At 47.6% G+C, this 18,747-nt stretch overlaps 1 protein-coding gene across 2 annotated transcripts in view; it reads left to right on the top strand.

Moving 5' to 3' along the window:
- Nucleotides 1-18,747, top strand: part of MYO7B (myosin VIIB) — a 90,180-nt gene that overhangs the window by 54,745 nt on the left and 16,688 nt on the right. For both annotated transcript variants that reach the window (XM_087870466.1, XM_045777722.2), the window contains exons 20-28: nucleotides 4,551-4,635; nucleotides 6,198-6,416; nucleotides 7,558-7,728; nucleotides 8,610-8,819; nucleotides 8,955-9,122; nucleotides 12,002-12,079; nucleotides 12,234-12,361; nucleotides 16,644-16,770; nucleotides 18,044-18,163. In XM_087870466.1, the coding sequence (XP_087726592.1) occupies nucleotides 4,551-4,635; nucleotides 6,198-6,416; nucleotides 7,558-7,728; nucleotides 8,610-8,819; nucleotides 8,955-9,122; nucleotides 12,002-12,079; nucleotides 12,234-12,361; nucleotides 16,644-16,770; nucleotides 18,044-18,163 (1,306 nt within the window). The remainder of the gene's footprint in view (nucleotides 1-4,550; nucleotides 4,636-6,197; nucleotides 6,417-7,557; nucleotides 7,729-8,609; nucleotides 8,820-8,954; nucleotides 9,123-12,001; nucleotides 12,080-12,233; nucleotides 12,362-16,643; nucleotides 16,771-18,043; nucleotides 18,164-18,747) is intronic.

The following is an 18,747-nucleotide window of genomic DNA, read 5'->3' as shown; positions in this document are numbered from 1 at the left end:
TCATTTTTAAAACAATTTCCTTTGAGACTTTCTCTTTGGCCCATGTGTTATTTAGAAGTATGTTGTTTAGTTTCTAGGTGTTTGGAGATTTTCCTGGTATCATACTATTACTGATTTCTGGTTTGATTCCATTGTGGTTGGAGACACACTCTATATGAGTTAAGTTTTTTTAATGTGCTGATATTTCCCTTATGGCCCGGGATATGGCCTATTTTGTTATATGTTCTAAGGGTGCTTGAAAAGGATATATATTCTGCTGTTTGGTGGAATGTTCTAAAAGTGTCAATTAGATCTTGGTTGATAGTGATATTGAATTTTATTTTCTTGCAAATTTGTTGCCTAGTTGTTCTACCAATTATTGAGAAAGGGGTGTTGAAGTCTCCAAGCATAACTGTGGATTTTCCCATTTTTCATTTTAGTTCTATCATTTTTTCTTCATTTATTTCTCAGCTGTGTTGTTTGGTACATACACATTTAGGATTGCTATATCTTCTTGGTGGATTTATCCTTTTATCATCATGTAATGTCCCCCTTTGTCTCCGGTTATTTTCTTTGCTCTGAAGTCTACTTTATCTGATAATAATACAGCCACTCCAGTTTCATTTTGGTTATTCTTTGCATGATATATCTCTTTCATCCTTTTACTTTCAACCTGTATTTCAAGTCGTAGACAGTCATGCTTTTAAATCTATTAAGCCAATCTCTGTCTTTTACTTGGTGTAGTTATGCTTTTTATGCTTAATGTAATTATTTACATGTTAGACCTCGAGTCTGCCATTTTATTTTTTTGTTTTCTGTTTGCTCTCAGTTTTTCATTTCTCTGTTTTCTTTTTCCTGCCTTACCGTGGATTACCTAAACATTTTTTTAATTCCATGTTCATTTATTTATAGTGTCCTTTTTAAAGCTTTTTCAAGCAGTTGCTCTATTATTACATTATACATACACAAATTATGACACTCTACTAGTGTCATTTTACCACTTTGAGAAGCATAGATATTTTATTTCCCTTTATGTCCATTTACCTTCTCCCATTTGTAATATAATTTTCCTTAAATGTTTCCTCTATGTACATTTAGAACCACATTAGACAATGTTACAAATTTTGCTTCAATTATCAAACATAATTTAGAAAACTCAAGAGGAGAAGAAAGCCTATTGTATTTGCCTACATTGTTGCTTACTATTTCTTTCTTCCTTCCTGACATTGCAAGGTTTTTTTTTATCATTTCTTTTCTCTTCAAAGAACCTCCTTTAGTTATTATTTTAGGATAGTTCTTTTGGCAATTCCTTTTGTGTTTTTAGTTTTCCTTCATCTGAGAATGTCTTGATTTCCCCTTCATTTCTGAAAGATATTTTCAGTAACATGAAATTCTGGGTTAACAGCTCTTTTCTCCCAATCCTTAAAAAATAATTGTACCACTTGCTCCTGGGCTCCATGGTTTCTGATGAGAAATCTGAATCATTTTCCCCCAAAAGTTACGTGTTGTTTCTCTTGTTACTTTCAAGATTTTTTGCCTTTAGTTTTCAGAAGTTTGACCATGATGTATCTTGATGTGGACTTAGTTGAATTTATCCTGTCTGAAGTTTGCTCAGTTTCTTGAATCTGTATGTTTATATCTTTTGCTACATTTATGAGCTTTTCAGCCATTATTTGTTATAATGCTCTTTCAGCCATGCCTCTTTTTCTTTTCTTTCTAAGGCTCCAATGACAAAAAAAAAAAAAAAATCAGATACAGTCCTACCGGTCCCTGAGGCTCCGTTCACTTTATTTTGGTCTCCTTTCTTTCTGTTTTTCAGGTTGGGTTATTTTTACTGTTCTATCTTCAAGCTCACTGATTCTTTCCTCTTTTCTCTCCATCTTGCCAAACCCATCCACTGAGGGTTTGGTTTTTTTTTTTTTAATTTTAGTTATTATATTTTTCAATTCCATTTGGTTCTACTTTATGTCTTTTACTTCTTTACCGAGACTTTGTATTTTCTCATTTGTTTCAGGTGTGTTTTTAATTGCTCATTGAAGAATTTTTATAATGGCTAACATTTCTGTCAGTGTTGGCATATGTTGCTTATCTTTTCTCATTCAAGTTAATATTTTCCTGGTTCTTAGTAGGATAAGTGATTTTAGATTGAAATGTGGACATTTGGGTTATTATATTATAAGAACTCTGGGTCTTGTTTAAATGTTCTGTTTTAGCTGGCTTCCTCTGACACCACTCTAGCAGGGGGAAGTGGGGGTGCCATCCATTTACTGTCAGATGGGGGGAGAATCCAAATTCTCCACATGGCCTCCACTGACTCTCAAGGCAGGTAGAGGTTTGTTTTTACTGCTGGCTGGGAGTGGGAGTTCCAGCTTCCCAGTAGGCCTTCACTGATACCACCCTGGCTGGGAGGGCCATAAGCACCTTATGACTACCCCAACATGGCCTTTACTGATACCATGGGGGGAGAGTGGCATTCTTACCACTGGAGGATGGTGAAAGACCTGCCTCTGCACTAGGTCTCCTCTGACATCACTCCAGCATGGAGGGGAGGACCACCTCATTACTGCCAAGTGGTGGTGGAAGTCCAGGAGGCCCCAGTGGTCTCCACTGACACTGTGAGGGATGGGCTCATTACTACTCATCAAGGATGGCTTCCTACTCAGCCTTCTCTGACACGAACCTGGCAAGGGCAGAAATCTAGGCTCCCCACTTGGCATTTTTTGGTATAAGTGGGGCTGGGACCACAGTTGTTTTGTGGTTTTTCACTGGAGTAGAGTGGTTTTTGTTTAAAAGTTTTCTGTCTTGCTGAGTTGCCCCTTCCCCGATCCTTTTGGTAGAAAGAGAAGGTTTTCCTTGGGGCTTTTTTGGTCTGTCCCCATTGTCATTTCTGGATTGCTGACTTCTTCAGCTCCTAGTCTGGGGAATATGAGGTAAAAAGAAAACCCAGAGAAGTTACCACTGTGTCACTCCTTGGATCTGAGATCCATAACTGGCCTGCCTTATTCTCTCCACATTTCAGAGTCTTCTTATGTTTGTTTTATATAAATGTACAAGGTTTTTATGGGGCGCCTGGGTGGCTCAGTCGTTAAGTGTCTGCCTTCGGCTCAGGTCATGATCCCAGGGTCCTGGGATTGAGCCCCACATCGGGCTCCCTGCTCAGTGGGGAGCCTGCCTCTTCCTCTCCCACTCCCCCTGCTTTTTTTCCCTCTCTCTGGCTGTCTCTCTGTCAAAAAAAAAATTTTTTTTTAATGTACAGCGTTTTTAGTTGTAGTCAGCAGGAGAAGAGGAAAAAGTATGTCTACTCCATCTTCCCAGACGTGATCATCATTAATAATAGATAGTGTTCTTGTTCTTCTGGACAATACAATTAGACAAGAACATTAAAGAAAAGAAAAAATTAGGATTTCTCAACTTCAACTCTGTTGGCATTTTAGATTAGATAAATCTTTGTTGTGAGGGCTGTCCTGGGCATGATGGGATGTTTAGTAGCATTCCTGGCCTCTATTCATGAGATGCCAGTAGCACCCTCCTCCCCCATCCCCCAGTCATAGCAACTCAAAATATCTCTAGACATTGCCAAATGTGCCTGGGGCATTGGGGTTGGCAAAATCACCCCCATTTGAGAACCACTGGTATAAGTATTAGAAAGGAGACAGATTATCTTTATTTTGGATAATTATTTACTTCAGCCTCATATTGAAATCATCTGGGGAGATATTTATACTGTGTGTGTGCGTGTGTGTGTGTATATACCAAAAAATATTAGATAGATAGATGATAGATAGATGATAGATAGATAGATAGATAGATAGATAGATAGATAGATAGATAGGTAATTCTCTAGACCCATCAGCAAAGATTCTGACTTATTCAGACTCGGTAGGACCCAGGCATCAATAAATATTGAAGTTATCCAGATGATTTTTAATATGGTTGAGATTCACTGTCCTAAGCCTGAAAAAATATCCTGAAAAATTATTAGAAGTGATAAGGAAACTCAGATAAGTGTGAGGTAAAGGATACATCCATATGCACCAAGCTCACTTCCCCAGGGGTCATGTTTCAGGTTACCCTCTCCATATTCAGCCCACTTTCCACCCTACAGAGAGGAGTAGTTTGATGGAGCTGCCAGGCTACCAGGGCCTGGGGGGCTGCCCTTCTGCCTTGATCTGCCTCCAGGGAGGAGCCCTGGTCCTAGGATTTCTGACGTGGTTCCCAGCAGACACCTGGGCTACTGGTCAGAGGACCAGGAAAAGTCTGGCAAGGAGTAAAAGGTTGGAAATGAGTTTTATCTTTTCATAGATCTTTGGAAGGAGTGAGGGAAAAAAATTTCCTGATTGCTCTAAAAACTGGACTGTCCTAATTCACAAATTTGAGTAGTTGGCAATAGATTTAAGTTCTTAACATGTGTGTCTTTCGCTTATAAAGTCTTGTGGGAAAAAAATAATGTATGTATTCATTTTCCCCCAACATTTCATTATCCCTCTTGCCTTCACATCTTTCTTCCCCTAAAGGCTTTGAAATGTCTGAGGTTGTTACACACGCATTCGGACTTGCATTTCCCCTTCTAGGAAGGAGTTCCTGAGGCAGAGGCGGGCAGCTGTGACCCTCCAGGCTGGGTGGAGAGGCTACTACAACAGGCGGAACTTCAAGCAGGTGAGAGAACTCACTAGGGAGGCTGCTCCAGCTGAAAGTTTGTTCATGTGAATATGAGAGCTGAGGCAGGGATCAGATCACTAGCGCATTACAACAGACTTGAAATGCCCAGCCCTCAGCACTCCACACACTCTCTGTTTAGCATCATCTCAGGTCACATGGTTTGTGGGCTTCAGTGTGTTCTCTTACAGAATTTTGGGCATCTCCAGAGTTAGAATGAGGTGGCCTGCATCCCATAATGCCCAGGACAGCCCTCACAACAAAGAAATCACATAATGATGGTCTTTTCTCAATTTGCAGACAACAGAGTAGGTTGATGAGTTATTCTCTGTTTCAAGCTCTTCTAATTTTCTCCTTAACCACAGGCACTGCTAATGAGTGTCAGCTCAACCAACGAACCAGAGCAACCTTAACCACACCCTGTTGGGCTTCACTTGACCGCTTGCCTTTGTCAAGGATGTGACTGTGGTTGGGACATGTAGTGGTCACATCAGCAAACCAGGGCCAGGAAACCAGACTCAGGAAACCAGACCAGATGAGCTATGAGAGGCTGCAGTTCTGTGGAGGAGAGTGAAGACCCCTAGTTACTAGGCTGTGGAATGATACTTTGGGGGCAGAGAAATACCAAGAGGAGACTTTGAGGGTCTGGACAGGAGAGGCTGAAGCACAGGGAACAGGGGAGCCGCAAAAAGATGCACATCCTTGAATTTTGAAATTTGACCCCAGGCCTGTCCATGTGCTGTGCTCACAAGGATGTAATAGCAGCTGGAAAGTCTACTTAGAACCATTGCTTTGCATGCATTGTTTTATTAATTGTTAAACCAACCCATGTGTCAAGAAACAGAGGCATAGAGAGATTAAATAATTTTCCTAGGAGCACACAGCTAGTAAGCAGTAGAGCTGGGGTTTGGATGCAGGTCTGTTTAACTTCCAAGCTTGTAGGATGAAGCATGACCCCACACACCCGGCACCCATTGGGTTGGTCTTTGAGAAGCCAACAAGACTCGTCAAGGGGCTCAGAGACTGCTGTGCACCAAAGCATGTTTGCAGCATAGAAGTGGTTGTTTATCAATTTATTATTTCCTCTTTATTTTAAAGATCCCAGAGATTAGCTTAATGAAGCCAACCATAGGCCTCCACACAGGTACGCTAGCTTCTGACAATTTGGCTGGACTTAGCTTTGGGTGTGATAAGCAAGGCCCCTGGAATCTCATCACCCACGTGACATCCAAACCAATTCTCTCATCAGTGGCCACCAGGAGAGCACTTTATTGTCTATGCCATTTAACAATACTTATTTAGCACTTATTTGCATGCCAAGGACTGTTCTAAATGTTTTGCAAGTAATAACTCATTTAATATGCTCATGCTTGTAGGTGCATAAAATTTTAGCACTACCCCTTTGCCAAAAAGCAGACAACTGTAAAGCTAATTTGCGAGGTCTCCTGGGGTGTATGACTTGCCTCCCTTTCTGTCTGTCCCTTTGGGAAGGCCTTCTCCATGCCCTTTACCCTGCTGGGCCCAGGCCTCCTTTTGAGTGTCTGTCCCTCTTGCCTCCACAGATCATCCTGGGTTTTGAGCGGCTGCAAGCCATTGCCCGGAGCCAGCTGCTGGCAAAGCAGTACCAGACCATGCGGCAGAGGATGGTCCAGCTGCAGGCGCTGTGCAGGGGCTACCTTGTGCGCCAGCAAGTGCAGGCCAAAAGGAGGGCAGTGGTGGTCATACAGGCGCATGCCAGAGGCATGGCTGCCCGGCGGAACTTCCGGCAGCAGAAAGCCAATGTAGGTGGTCAGTGCCCTCTTAGGCTGGTGAGGGCTGAATGGGACCCATAGCAGGAAGGCAGTCAGGAGGGATGAGCAGCAGGACAGAGCTCTCACCAGACACTCCTATGCCCTCCGTGTCCAAAGTTATTACTGCAGCAGGTCCTCACGCCATCTGGGACATCTAGGTCACCCCAGGAGCATGCAGGATGTGGCATAGAAGAGGCATCATGTCAGCAGGATGGTCTTATACCTGGAACCCGGAAATTGAGCCCCTTGATCCCCTCCTCTTAGCCTTGGGGACGGTTTCTCAGCAGGACTAGTCCTGAATGACGTAGTCCTGATGTAGTCCCTGAATGACGTAGAAAACCAGGGCCAGATGAGCCATGGGAGACCATAGTTCCGTGGAGGAGGGCGAAGGCCCCTGGTGACTGGGCCATGGCATGATACTTCTGGGGTAGAGAAATTCCAAGAGGAGCCTTTGAGTGTCTGGGCAGGAGAGGCTGACGGGCAGGGAGCAGGGGAGTGGCGCAAGGTGCACATGCCTGCATTTTGAAATTTCAGCCTTGTGATCCCCTTTCCTCCAGCGGGCACCCAAGAGTCAACCTCTCTCCTCAGAACTTGCTCATTTGGAAACTGTGATAAGCAAAAGGCTAGGATGAAGTCTACACCTGCTCTGTAGATGAAAATTGGGTCTGCTGAGCACATTACTAGTGCGGTGGCCAGGACAAGTAAGACAGCAGACCCTCGGACACGTCCACTGCAGGCTTCTGCTCCCATGTAGCCCCAGACAGACCACAGATCAGCTTCATCTGTGCACTAGTTAGTACCGGCCCAGGGACTTGTCCTAGTGGAGCCTTGCTGCATTTTGAGTGGAGGGACCAGGTAGGCAGCTAGGTTCTGGTGGCCCCTGGGGTTTGAGGCAGGAGGACCTCAGGGGCCATGTCCCGCAGCCTTCCTTCTCTGGACCCCTGATTCTCCATGGGAAACGAAAAGCCCAGGGTGGTTGATCTCTAGTCACACTAGCTATTAAACTGTAGGATTTTAGAGGAAAACTTACTGATTTGAACAAATGACATCAGGAAGAGGTTCAGTTAGGTTCTGTGAGGTACTTGCCTCCGCTGGACCTGTGGTAACCTTGCTCCATGGGGTGTATGCGCAGGGGCCTCTGGTCATCCCAACTGAAGAGCAGAAGAGCCAAACTGCTCTCCCCACCAGGAAGCGGAAGTCAATCTACGACACCATCACGGACACGGAGATGGTGGAGCAAGTGTTCGGTTTCCTCCCGTCCATGATCGGAGGGCAGGAGGGCCAGGCCCCACAGCGCTTTGAGGTAAGGTGGGTCCTGTCACTCAGGGGTCCGGCCTGGCAGGGGATGGGAGGACGCTGCTCAGTCCCTGACCGCAGTTAGCCTCCAGGATCACAGAGAAGCCAAGACTCGGCTGGGGGAGCTGGCAGAAGAAGTGATGAAGTGTGTTCTGCATGAGTTTCTGTGGCCAAACCTCTTCAAGTTAAGCAGGTTTCTTACCTAGGAGACTTCCTAGAAACTTAAACATGCCAATGCTTTGGGGCTTTCAACCAGGCAGCATTTCCCACCCTGTATTTGAACCCCCTCCCAGAGCGGGCTGCAGCTGCTGCTCCGCAGAATGTGATGTGGGGGCAGGTGAACACCGAAAACTAAGGAGCACTGGCAGCGATGTCTGAAGGAGGAGGGGGGAGGTCAGGAGGGGAGCAGGGCCCCAGGGCTCTCAGCACACTCAGCTTTGGGCCCTGAGACCTGGTGACCTAGGCACCCCCACCCACAGGTGTTCATGCCTTCCCCCTAAGCATGTATACACACACACGCGCGCGCACACAAGTGCACACGTGCACACACATGCGCACACACGCATGCACACATGCACATGCGCAGGCATGCACACACATGCACGCGCACATGCACATGTGCACACGCACACACACATGCATACACACACGCACACACACCCCAGGCTGTACAGTCAGGCATCTGAGTACACTTCTGCAGGAGGAGCAGCCTGACCAGGTGAGCCGGTGGAAGAGGTCTCAGACACAAGGGGCAGTGGTTCATGCTGCACGCAGCAGATAATCAGACAGACCTGTCTTGGGGCTCCTTGGCCCCCAGAGAGGTATACCCTGCCAGCTAGCACCTGAAGGGACAGCTGACCCCTGACCCTCCCTCTCCCTGGCACGCAGGATCTGGAAGCAGGGACCCAGAAGCTGCCCGAGGTTGACCTGGACACGGTCCCCATGGTGGAAGAGTCTGAAGACGATATGGACGGCTTGGACGAATACACCTTCCCCAAGTTTGCTGCAACCTACTTCCAGAAATCAGCCAGCCACACACACATCCGGCGGCCCCTCCGATACCCGCTGCTCTACCATGAGAATGATGCTGACTGCTCGGTACCCAGTGGTTCTCTGGTTTCTAGTGGTTCAGGCCTCCGCCTGGTTCAGAGGGAACGAGGAAGGGAAGGGATCACTGTAGGCCCCGGACTGCTAGCTGCGTTCCAGCTGAGCCCTCTGTCTCCATTTCCCCAGGCCGCCCTGGCCGTGTGGAGCATCATCCTGAGGTTCATGGGTGACCTTCCAGAACCAGTGCTTTTTGCCAGGAACGGCCTGCACGGCGGCTCAGTGACGCAGCAGATCCACGACACCCTGGGCAGAGAGAACAGCACCCAGCCTCCGCAGCACCGCGGATCTACGCAGGTGTGTGGTGTGAGGGGGGCGGGGCAGGGCAGACCCCATGCAAGCCGGACCGGAAGTGGGCAGGACGTGGAGTGAGTGTCAGCCACTGAAACTTTGACTTGCGCTCAGGAACTCATGAGTCAGGCATTATGCCCAGGAGTTTTTGAGTGATACGGTCAGTATTGAAAAGGGTCTTCCAGGCTCTGGATCTTAGGTTTGACTTGAACAGAATTCAAACGCACAGAACATTGATAACAACTGGTGTTGTTACTGATGGACAGCCTGCTGTGTACCAATTGTTGCTCTTCAGTTAACCCCCAGGGAAGCCAACTCTATGAGGTAGGGATTAGGAAGTTTATTACAGTGAAAGAACCGAGAAGTGAAGCGACTTGCCCCCAGATCACAGCGAGTATGTGACGGAACTGGACTTTGAATCCATTCCAGTGAATTCAGAGACCAAGTTTTTGACCTGTGGTCTATCCTGCCCACATCCACTTTTGGTCAGAAGTCCTTCCCAAGGCTTCAATTTCATGATGTAATCTTAATGGAACTCACCAAGAATAGTTCAAAGGAATTACACAGCAGTGACAGCACTGGGACCCACCAGCAGCAGGAGCCCCAGGACGGCCTATAATTCTGACACCAGTTCCAATGTGGGGGGATTTTCGCCACACCAGGCAATTCCCCAACACCCGCTGGGTGTGCCACAATCCCATTCAACTGTGACACTATTGACCTGAAGGCAGTGTCCAATCCCGGAGTAAGGGTTCAGGCCTACAGGACCACCCCCCTCCCCCCCTCCCCGCCTCAGATACCAGTCGCAAGAATGGCTTGTCACCTTCTGACCCACAGGCTACAAATCAGGGATTCCCGTGACCCCCTCCTTGCGTTTGATTAATTTACTAGAGCGACTCACGGAATTCAGGGAAATACTTTAATTACTAGATTACCAGTTTATTATAAAAGGATATAACCCAGGATCAGCCAGAGATGCACAGGGCAAGGTTTGGACAGAAGGTGGAGCTTGCATGCCCTCTCCCAGCGTGTCACTTTCCCAAAATCTCCACATGTTCACCAACCCAAAGTTCTCTGAACTCCATCCTTTCGGGTTTTTAGGGAGGCTTCATTACATAGGCATGAAGAATAAATCATTGGCCCTTGTTGATCAAGCTCAATCTCCAGTCCCTTTCCACTCCCCAGACGTAGAGGTGGGAGGGAGGGGACTGGAAGCTCTAATCCCCCCCGCCCCCCATCACAGGGTTGGTTCCACCGTCAACCAGCGCCCGTCATTAGGTGTTTCTCAAAGTCGCTTCGTTAACATAACAAAAGACACCTCTGTTGCAGGAAATTCCAAGGGTTTCAGGAGCTGTGTGACAGGAATGGGGATGAAGACAAAATATATATTTCTTACTATAAATCACAATTTCACAGCACCCCATACATCCAGGGTCTGGGACTCCGCTCAGGGCAGAACACCTGCAGGGTCCTGTGTGCAGACTAAGTGCATAGAAATCCAAGGGAGTCTGCGGCTTGAGATCACATGGCCAGACCTGGTCCAGGAGTTACGTGGGAAGTTGCCCAAGTTACGCCCGGACCCCGGATCTCTAGAAACATTGACTTTGCATATTAGTTATCTATTGCTGGGTAACAAATTACCCCCCCCCCCAATTTAACAGCTGGAAACAGTACACATGAATTATTTCACACAGTTTCTGAGGGTCAAGAACGGCTGAGCTGGTTTGTCTTGACTCAGAGTCTGTCATAAGATTGCAGTCAGGCCACGGACAGGGCTGTTGTCATCTCCAGGCTGGACCAGAAGTCCAGTATTCACTTCCAAGATGGCTCCCTAACACAGCTGCTGCCAGGAGGCCTCAGGTCCTTGTCACACAGGCCTCTCCACAGGGCTGCCCCAGTGTTCTCACCATAGGACTTCCCCAGACTAAGTGAACTAAGAGAGGAAGCTGCAATGCCTAGTCTCCTAAGTCACATGCTGTGGTGGGTAGTAATGCTAGGGGGTGTGAATCACTGGGGGTCACTCAGGACCCTGGGTGGTGGTCCAGCCACTCTACCTCTGGAGGGTGAGCACAGGGAGAAGCAGAACTGGCCTCCCAGAAGTCACATCTCAAGTTTTTCTTCCTATGCACATTTATTAAGCACCTGCTGTGTGCCTCCCACAGGAGCAGTGAGCCGAGCCAGACTTGTCCACCCTCGCCTGCTTGTGTGTTTTGCATCGCGTCCCTGTGTGGCAAACTAGTGTTCTACCCCAACCCCAACCCCACTGATCCCAACCCAAGCCCAGTCCCACACTGAGCTCTAATTTTGGCAGCAATTTCTCATGATGCCCTCAGGACAAGGTGGGACTCCTGCCTCAGGAGAACAGATCCTAGTAGTAGGAGACAACCCCACCCCACCCAGCCCAGGCCTTGAAGCCTAGATTCTTCTAATCCTCTGGCAGAGCTCCAAGCTCCCACCTTACAGGGGGCAGAGGGTATTCCAAATTATCCATGAAATTTTCACTGAGAATGACCATGGCCCAGGGCTGTCCTGGGCACCTGGGCTCACACCCGGCCCTACCTTGGAGGGCTTTACTGGCAAACGTACAGGCTTTGGAATCAGGATGGTCCTGAGCCCTCCCTGAGGGCCAGTTAGGTGAGTAGGTTTGTGTAGTCTCTCAACTCCCCTTGCGTCTGTTTCCTGACCTGGAAGTGAAGAGCAGGGTGTGTATCTACAAGCGTTGCACAGCTCAGCCAAGACGCAGGGCTGCACACAGCTGTGCAAATGGGGCCAGGAAATGGCTGGGAGAGGTGGACACTAGCTCTGTCTAGGTGGCTGTGGGGCGAGCAGCATCAGCAACATGCTGGCCTGGCACACCTTGCCTCAGGAACTGTCTCCTTCCACAGAGGCCCAGCCGCAGGGACAGAGGGAGCAAAGACATCTCCTCCGTGAAGCTAAAGCGGTCCTCCAGGATCACAGGCCAGGTGAGCCCAGGGTAAGGGAGCCTTAGTCTGCTTCCGGCCCTGCTGTGGGGCTACCACAGGATCCCAAGCTTTTGCTTCCCTCCTTGTGCCTGGTTTCCTCCTTTGCAAATGGGGAGAATTACAGCTGTCCTGACTACCTCCTTTGGGTTTCAAGGTAACCAGCCAGCTAAATATTGGAGAGGAGTCATTTGAGCCTGATGGCCCCATCTCAGACCGACCCATGTCCAACCTGGAGAAGGTGCACTTCATTGTGGGCTATGCGATCCTGCGGCGTAACCTCAGGTCAGTCCCCATTCCCACCTCACCCCCAGCTAGAACATCAGACCCCCTCACTGTTTCTGAGTCCATGGCCACAGCCTTCTCTTCTGCCTGCCCCACTAAGACACCCTGTCCTCTCCCTGCTCCCTGTCCTGGGGCCTGCGGCCTAGGTCTGAGTGGAATAGATATTATAACCATGAAGAGTTCTCCACTTGCTCTGTGTTAAAACCCATGGGTAAAAGCAAGTTTTAGGACAAAAGATTTATTATGGAGTAGTGATTCATTTTATAATAGACTTTTATGCAGGGGCTTGTAAATGAGTAAATTCCTCATATATATATATATATATTCCTATTCATATATATAATATATATTCCTCATATATATATATATATATATAATATATATATTACTCTACAGGAATTGTCTTTTCATATAAATTTTAAGAAATGTGTATACTGCTTTCAGAAACAGACTACTATATTTTAAGGGTTTATATATTTTGGGTTATTTTTTTTTACCAAATTTGGGAAATTTTGGCCATTAGTTTTTCAGATACTTTTTTCTATGTTATTCTCTTTCTCTTTTCTTTTGAATTCTAATTAAACATATGTAAGACTCTTTGATATCATCCTTTAGGTCCTTAAGGGTCTGTTCCTCTTTCTTTGCTTTCCTCTCTGTTCTTTAGATTGGATAATTTCTATTGATCTATCTTTAGATTAAATGATATTTCTCTTATTTACCCTAGTCTGCTGTTATACCCAGGTAAAAAAAAATTTTTATTTCAGATGTTATATTTTTTAGCTCTAGAGTTTGTACTTGGTTCTTTTTATAGTTTCTATTTCTCTGTCAAGATTTCTTATTCATTCTTTTATTCACTATGAGCATAATGTCCTTTGTGTCCTTGAGCAGTGACAGTAGTTTTAAAACCTCTTCTGCTAAATCCAATATCTGGGTCATCTTGGGGTAAGTTCCCATTGACTGCCTTTCCTCTTGAGAATGATCATGTCTTTCTGTTTCCTTGCACATCCAATACTGGACTGTTATTCCCTCATAATTATATTACTTTGGGGTTGTATCCTAGACACTGGGGATGATGTGTTTAGAGACTCTGGAATCTGTTATATTCTTTCAAAGAGTGTTAACTTTTGTTTTGGCAGGCAATTAACTTGGCTGGATTCCAACTTTGTCTGCCTGTAGTGAGCAGCAGATGGAATCCATGGTCAGTTATTTTAGCTTTTGCTGGGATTCCTGGAGTCTGCCCCACACATGTGTACATCAGGGGCCAGCCAGAGATTTAGGAAGATTTTATATGCAAAATTGAGAACTCTTCCTCTCTGGTTCTCTTCATTCCAGGATTTCCCTTCTCACTTTCAACTGTTGGGTTTGGGTACCCCAAACTCAGTCCTCTGGTTGTTCAAGACAATAGGGCTGTAGGGTTTCTCCCCCAGTTTTAGCTGCCTGTGTGACACCAACATGGCAACTCTTCTAACTTCGTTCTATTTTTAGTTCTCTCATGGTTAATCCTCACTGACGACCATACCCTCCAAGATGGTAGGCATGAATAAGCTGTGTCCAAATGAGATGTATTATGGGTTCTTCAGATACCTCTAGAGGCACTTACACACCGTGCTGTCCTCTAGCTGGGGCTGACCCTCTCAGTGACCCATTCAGACTTGCTCTCAAATCTAGCCCCTAACATACCACAACCTCTTAGTGCTGGGATCTTCTGGAATGATGGGCTGCCTGCTTGTGTGGGAGCCCATCACGATGCCTGAGTCCCAACTTCTTCTATGGCATCCTCTTAGTCAACAGGAAGCCTGTCCATGCTTGCCACACCAAGCATAACTCCCAGCTCCTGTCTGTTCTCTCTCCCATCAGGGGTAGTTTAGAATTCTCCAGGAGGAAGCAGATGCTAGTCTCTTCTTTGTGGAGGCCCCTAACTTGTGTCTCTGGGACATACATAAGTCAAGTACTTCTAAGAACTCTGTCATTGTGCCCCATTCCAGTACTCTGGGGTAGACCAATGGGCTTCTGGGGTTTAGCATGCCTCAGATAGGGAGTGAGATGGATCTCCTCCCTGGCAGACAGCCCCATCTCTATTAACAGTTTTCCTGGGGTCCCCCCAGCTCCCCATCACTTGGAGGGAGTAGAGATGGGCCAAAGATCTCTCTACTCCTATGAAGTCCCTTCCAGGAATTGCCTTTCAGATTTTTCATCTTCTCTTATGCAGGAGATGGCAGTAGCTAGACTGGTTCTGCCATCTTTGGTAAATTCTACAAGAATGTATCTCTTTAGAATGTTGAGTATTATCATCTGTTTGTCCTTGGCTCTGGGGTCTTAGTCAGATTCCAAGACAAAGCAAATGCCCACTCCACATCCAGCCACACATTCAATAAAAGGGTTTTTTCCAAGTTTTTATTTAAATTCCACTTAGTTAATGTACAGTGTAATTTCAGGTGTAGAGTTTAGCAATTCATCACTTATATACAACACCCAGTGCTCATCACAACAAAAACTACGCTCTTTAATACCTATCACCCATCTAGCCCATCACCCACCCACCTCCCTCTAACAACATTCCATTTGTTCTCTATAGTTAAGAGTCTGTTTTCTGGTTTGCCTCTCCTTTTCTTCCCCCTATGTTCATCTGTTTTGTTTCTTAAATTCCACATGAGTAAAATCATATGGTATTTGTCTTTGACTAACTTATTTTGCTTAGCATAGTACTCTCTAGTTCCATTCATGTTGTTGCAAATGGTGATAAGCATTTATTAAGTACCTGCTAGGGCCAGGCCTGAGGGTTGGGGATGCAGAGATGAGGACAACATGTCTGTGTCCTCTGGGAGCTCACTCTTTAGTGGGGAGCATGGGAGAAGGCAGAGACCAACAATAACTGCTTGTGCTAAGATGGGGGTCCAGTGAGAGCACCAAGGACTAGTCATAATCCCTCCTAGACCAGGTGGGGCAGGAAGGAGGAAGCATGTTCACCAGACAGAGGGAGAAGATGAACAGGGTCACAGAATCCTGAAACAGCCTGAGGGTCTGGAATTCCAAGTGATTTGTCACTGCTGGGGCATGAAGTTTAAATTCAATTCTAGGAGTAGTAAGGAAAAGTTTTAAGAAAGAGAAGACCATGATTATATTTGAATTCCAGAAAGGTCTCACTGGCAATGACATGGAGGGATAGAGCCTGGGGATGGGAGAACAGGAGAGCACTGCTGCAGAGGTTCCAAGAGAGCTGGTGAGGGATGGCCCAGGTTGCAGGAGCAGAGAAGGGGGACAGAGAAAATATCCAGGAGACAGATGGTAGGTGGCTGGCTGATGGGAGGAGTCACGAGGGCTTCCAGACTTCCAATTTGAGTGAAATGGTTGATGGTGGTACCTGTAGAGACTGCAGAAAGAGGAGGTGGCTAGAGCTGACTATACTGGCCTATGAGAGCTGATGGTAATCATCTCTTCCCAACTCTGTGTTCAGTGACATCATTTTAGTAGCTTGAAATTGTCATTAGTGGGAATATTTACACCATAGAAAATTGACAAATGCAACAAACAGAGCTTTTCCTCTAGGAGAGTTGGTTGTTAAACATTTACCATCATCACACCGCTGAGTAATTAGGAGAAAGATGCTGACCTCTGGATACTTTGAGGTTGGAGAGGCTAAGGGAACCCTTGTATAAGATGATACAGGGTTGGGTCAGCAGGAAGGGACCCAGGAGAGCCCCCTCCACCAGAGAAGGCAGAAAAGAGAGGCTTATGAGGCTGTGCAAATGGGAACTGGTCAGGAGGGGAGGAGTGGAGGGATTCTCCATGGGATCTCCACTCCTTTCTGTAGTTGGGGGGATGGCTGTGGTGGGGGGGGGAGGGACTGGGCCTCAAGGTGAGAGAGAAGGTTGGAGATGATGGTGAAGTTGGGGAAAGGAGCAGATTAGGTTGGGTGGGGCCGCTGGGGGCGGGGCTTGCCTGGAGACCCCTGGGCAGTCCCTGCAGCCACGCCCCCCAGCTGGAAGGCCCAGGTGTTGTGAGCAGAGTGGGTGAGGGAGGAGGTAGAATATGAGGTCCAAGGAGAGTGGGTGCACAGAGCCCTGGAAAAACATTGGAGGTGGCACAGTCCTGGGAGATGACAGGGTCCACGGTGGGCAGGGATGTGGCAGGGGAGCCCAGCAAAGGCAGCTGGAGGTCAGGAGACTGGAGGTGGCCATGTGTACATGACCCCACCCAGTGGCACAGAAGGAGCTGTGTGCCCTGTGTCTCCTCACAGGGAGCCAGTCCCCGGGCTGGCCTCCCAGCGGTGTGTGTCTTTCAGGGACGAGATTTACTGCCAGATCTGCAAGCAGCTGTCGGAGAACTTCAAAACCAGCAGCTTGGCCCGGGGCTGGATCCTGCTCAGCCTTTGCCTGGGCTGCTTCCCACCCTCCGAGAGGTTCATGAAGGTGGGGAGGACCCAGGGCAGGGGCTGACGGGGGGTGGGTTACAGCAAGCATGGCTTGGCTCTGGGCTCTGGAGCAGGTCCAGAAATCCCACCCCTGCTCCGGCAGGCCAGGGTGGGCAGTATGCCTTCTGGGCCTCAGTTTCCCTGTCTTTAAAAGAAGACTCTGGATCTGGCTCCTTCCGGCCCCTATTCAGGTCTGGGCTCAGGCACCAAGATGGCTATTCTGAGGAGACAGTGAGGTGGTCAGTGAAATGTGCGATGAAAAGATGAAGGTGTCCCAGGAGTGGGCACCGACTGGAGACTGGCTGTCACGTCTCCCTCTAGTCCTCAGAACTAAAACAGGAGGTGGGGTGTTGACAGGTGCTCCCGCGTGCTAGAAACCCCCGGCCTCGCTGCTTTAATAGAGCTTTGGTTCTGACTGTAAGGGTAATATGTGGGAAATGCAGCCAGTCTAAAAAGAGGACAAAAGTCATCGCCACACCCAGGGGGACCTTCTGTTGTTCCTGGCCTTTTGTGGTGTTACAGGGTCATACTTGTGACCAGACAAGAAACCATCTCACTTCCTCTTGTGTCCCTTCAGGGACAGCAGGAGGTGTGGTCACAGGCCATCTGCCCTGGGCACGGAGTCCACTCCTGCCACCAGCAAACTCTTCCAGGCGGCATCTCCTCACAAAATCTGTGAGACAAAAAGATTTTCAGCAGATTTTGTCAAACGTGTTTTAAACATTGACTCTGCTGCATTTTTCACTTACCTCCGTAAGTGTCTTCTCGTGGTGTAAACTTTTCCCAAATGCCATCTATGTATAATTATCCCAGGGAGCGTTTAACTTGCTGATGGACATTTAGGGCCCATCTCCCTGTTGCTCTCCACCATACACACCATATATAGAGACAGGTCTGAATTACTGGGTCAAAAAGTATGCACATTTTCCAACCATGCATTATTTAAAACAGAGTGACAAATTGGTCCTCAGAAATGCTGTGCCGATTTATATTCCTTCTCATAGTGTGTGACAGTGCCCATCTCAACAGACTTTTGCCAGCACTGAATATTATTATTTTATCTTTATTTTTTCCAGATTTAAATTTAAGGTGTACAGTGTAGTGGTTTTATATAGGTATATATTGCAAAATTATTACCACAGTAAGGTCAGTTAACACAGTCATCACCTCACTTAGTTACGATGAGGTTTATGATTTTTAGAATCTGGGCGGAAGTGGAAAGTGGCCTCCATTCTAAGTGTCTTCCTCCCCTTCCCTCCCTCACCCACCAGTATCTGCTGAACTTCATTGGTCAAGGGCCAGCTGGCTATGGGCCCTTCTGCGCAGAGCGCCTGAAACGCACCTATGCCAACGGGGTGCGCATGGAACCCCCCACCTGGCTGGAGCTACAGGTAGGGGCCAGCGGGGCGGGGGAGACCACCAGTGTGGGATGCTGCCAGCCCCCATGGCTCCTCTAGCACCTGCCAGCAGGAAGTGTGTCCTCTGGGCCCTTCCATCTCTCTTGGTGCCTTCTGTGCCTGTGGTCCCTATGGGTCACGCTGGGGCTCAGCCTCCCTAAGCATGGCCCAGGCTTCAAGAGTGCCCTCCCCACATCTATCGGAGCCTACTAGCTAAAGGGAAAGACAAATCTTAGCCTTATGGTGTGAATGACTGCTAATTGGATTAAGTGTTAACCCTCCCAAGGACATTTGCATTTTATTAAGAAGGCAGTGACCATTCCGAGTTGGACATCCTTCATGGCATTGCTGTTTGCATTATCTGTGTGTTCTTGCAGTGTTCTCGGGCAGGGTCATTCTGACACAGACAGGGTTGAGGGGGCCCGCGGCTCCTGGAAGGCACTCACTCCCTGTGTCCCATGGTGCCCTATCCCGGGGGTCACCTCCTGCTGCACCCCTTCCCATTCTCACCCAGGCACCAAGTCCAGGCCCCCTTTCTTCCCCCTTTTCCACCTGCTCTGCGCCTGGGCCCTGGAGTT

This window comes from Ursus americanus, chromosome 1, assembly GCF_024610735.1.
Source record: "Ursus americanus isolate L20-20 chromosome 1, mUrsAme1.1.p, whole genome shotgun sequence".
Lineage (NCBI taxonomy): Eukaryota > Metazoa > Chordata > Mammalia > Carnivora > Ursidae > Ursus > Ursus americanus.
The sequence above is the reverse complement of the archived record's forward strand: the minus strand, read 5'-3'. Positions and strand labels throughout refer to the sequence as shown.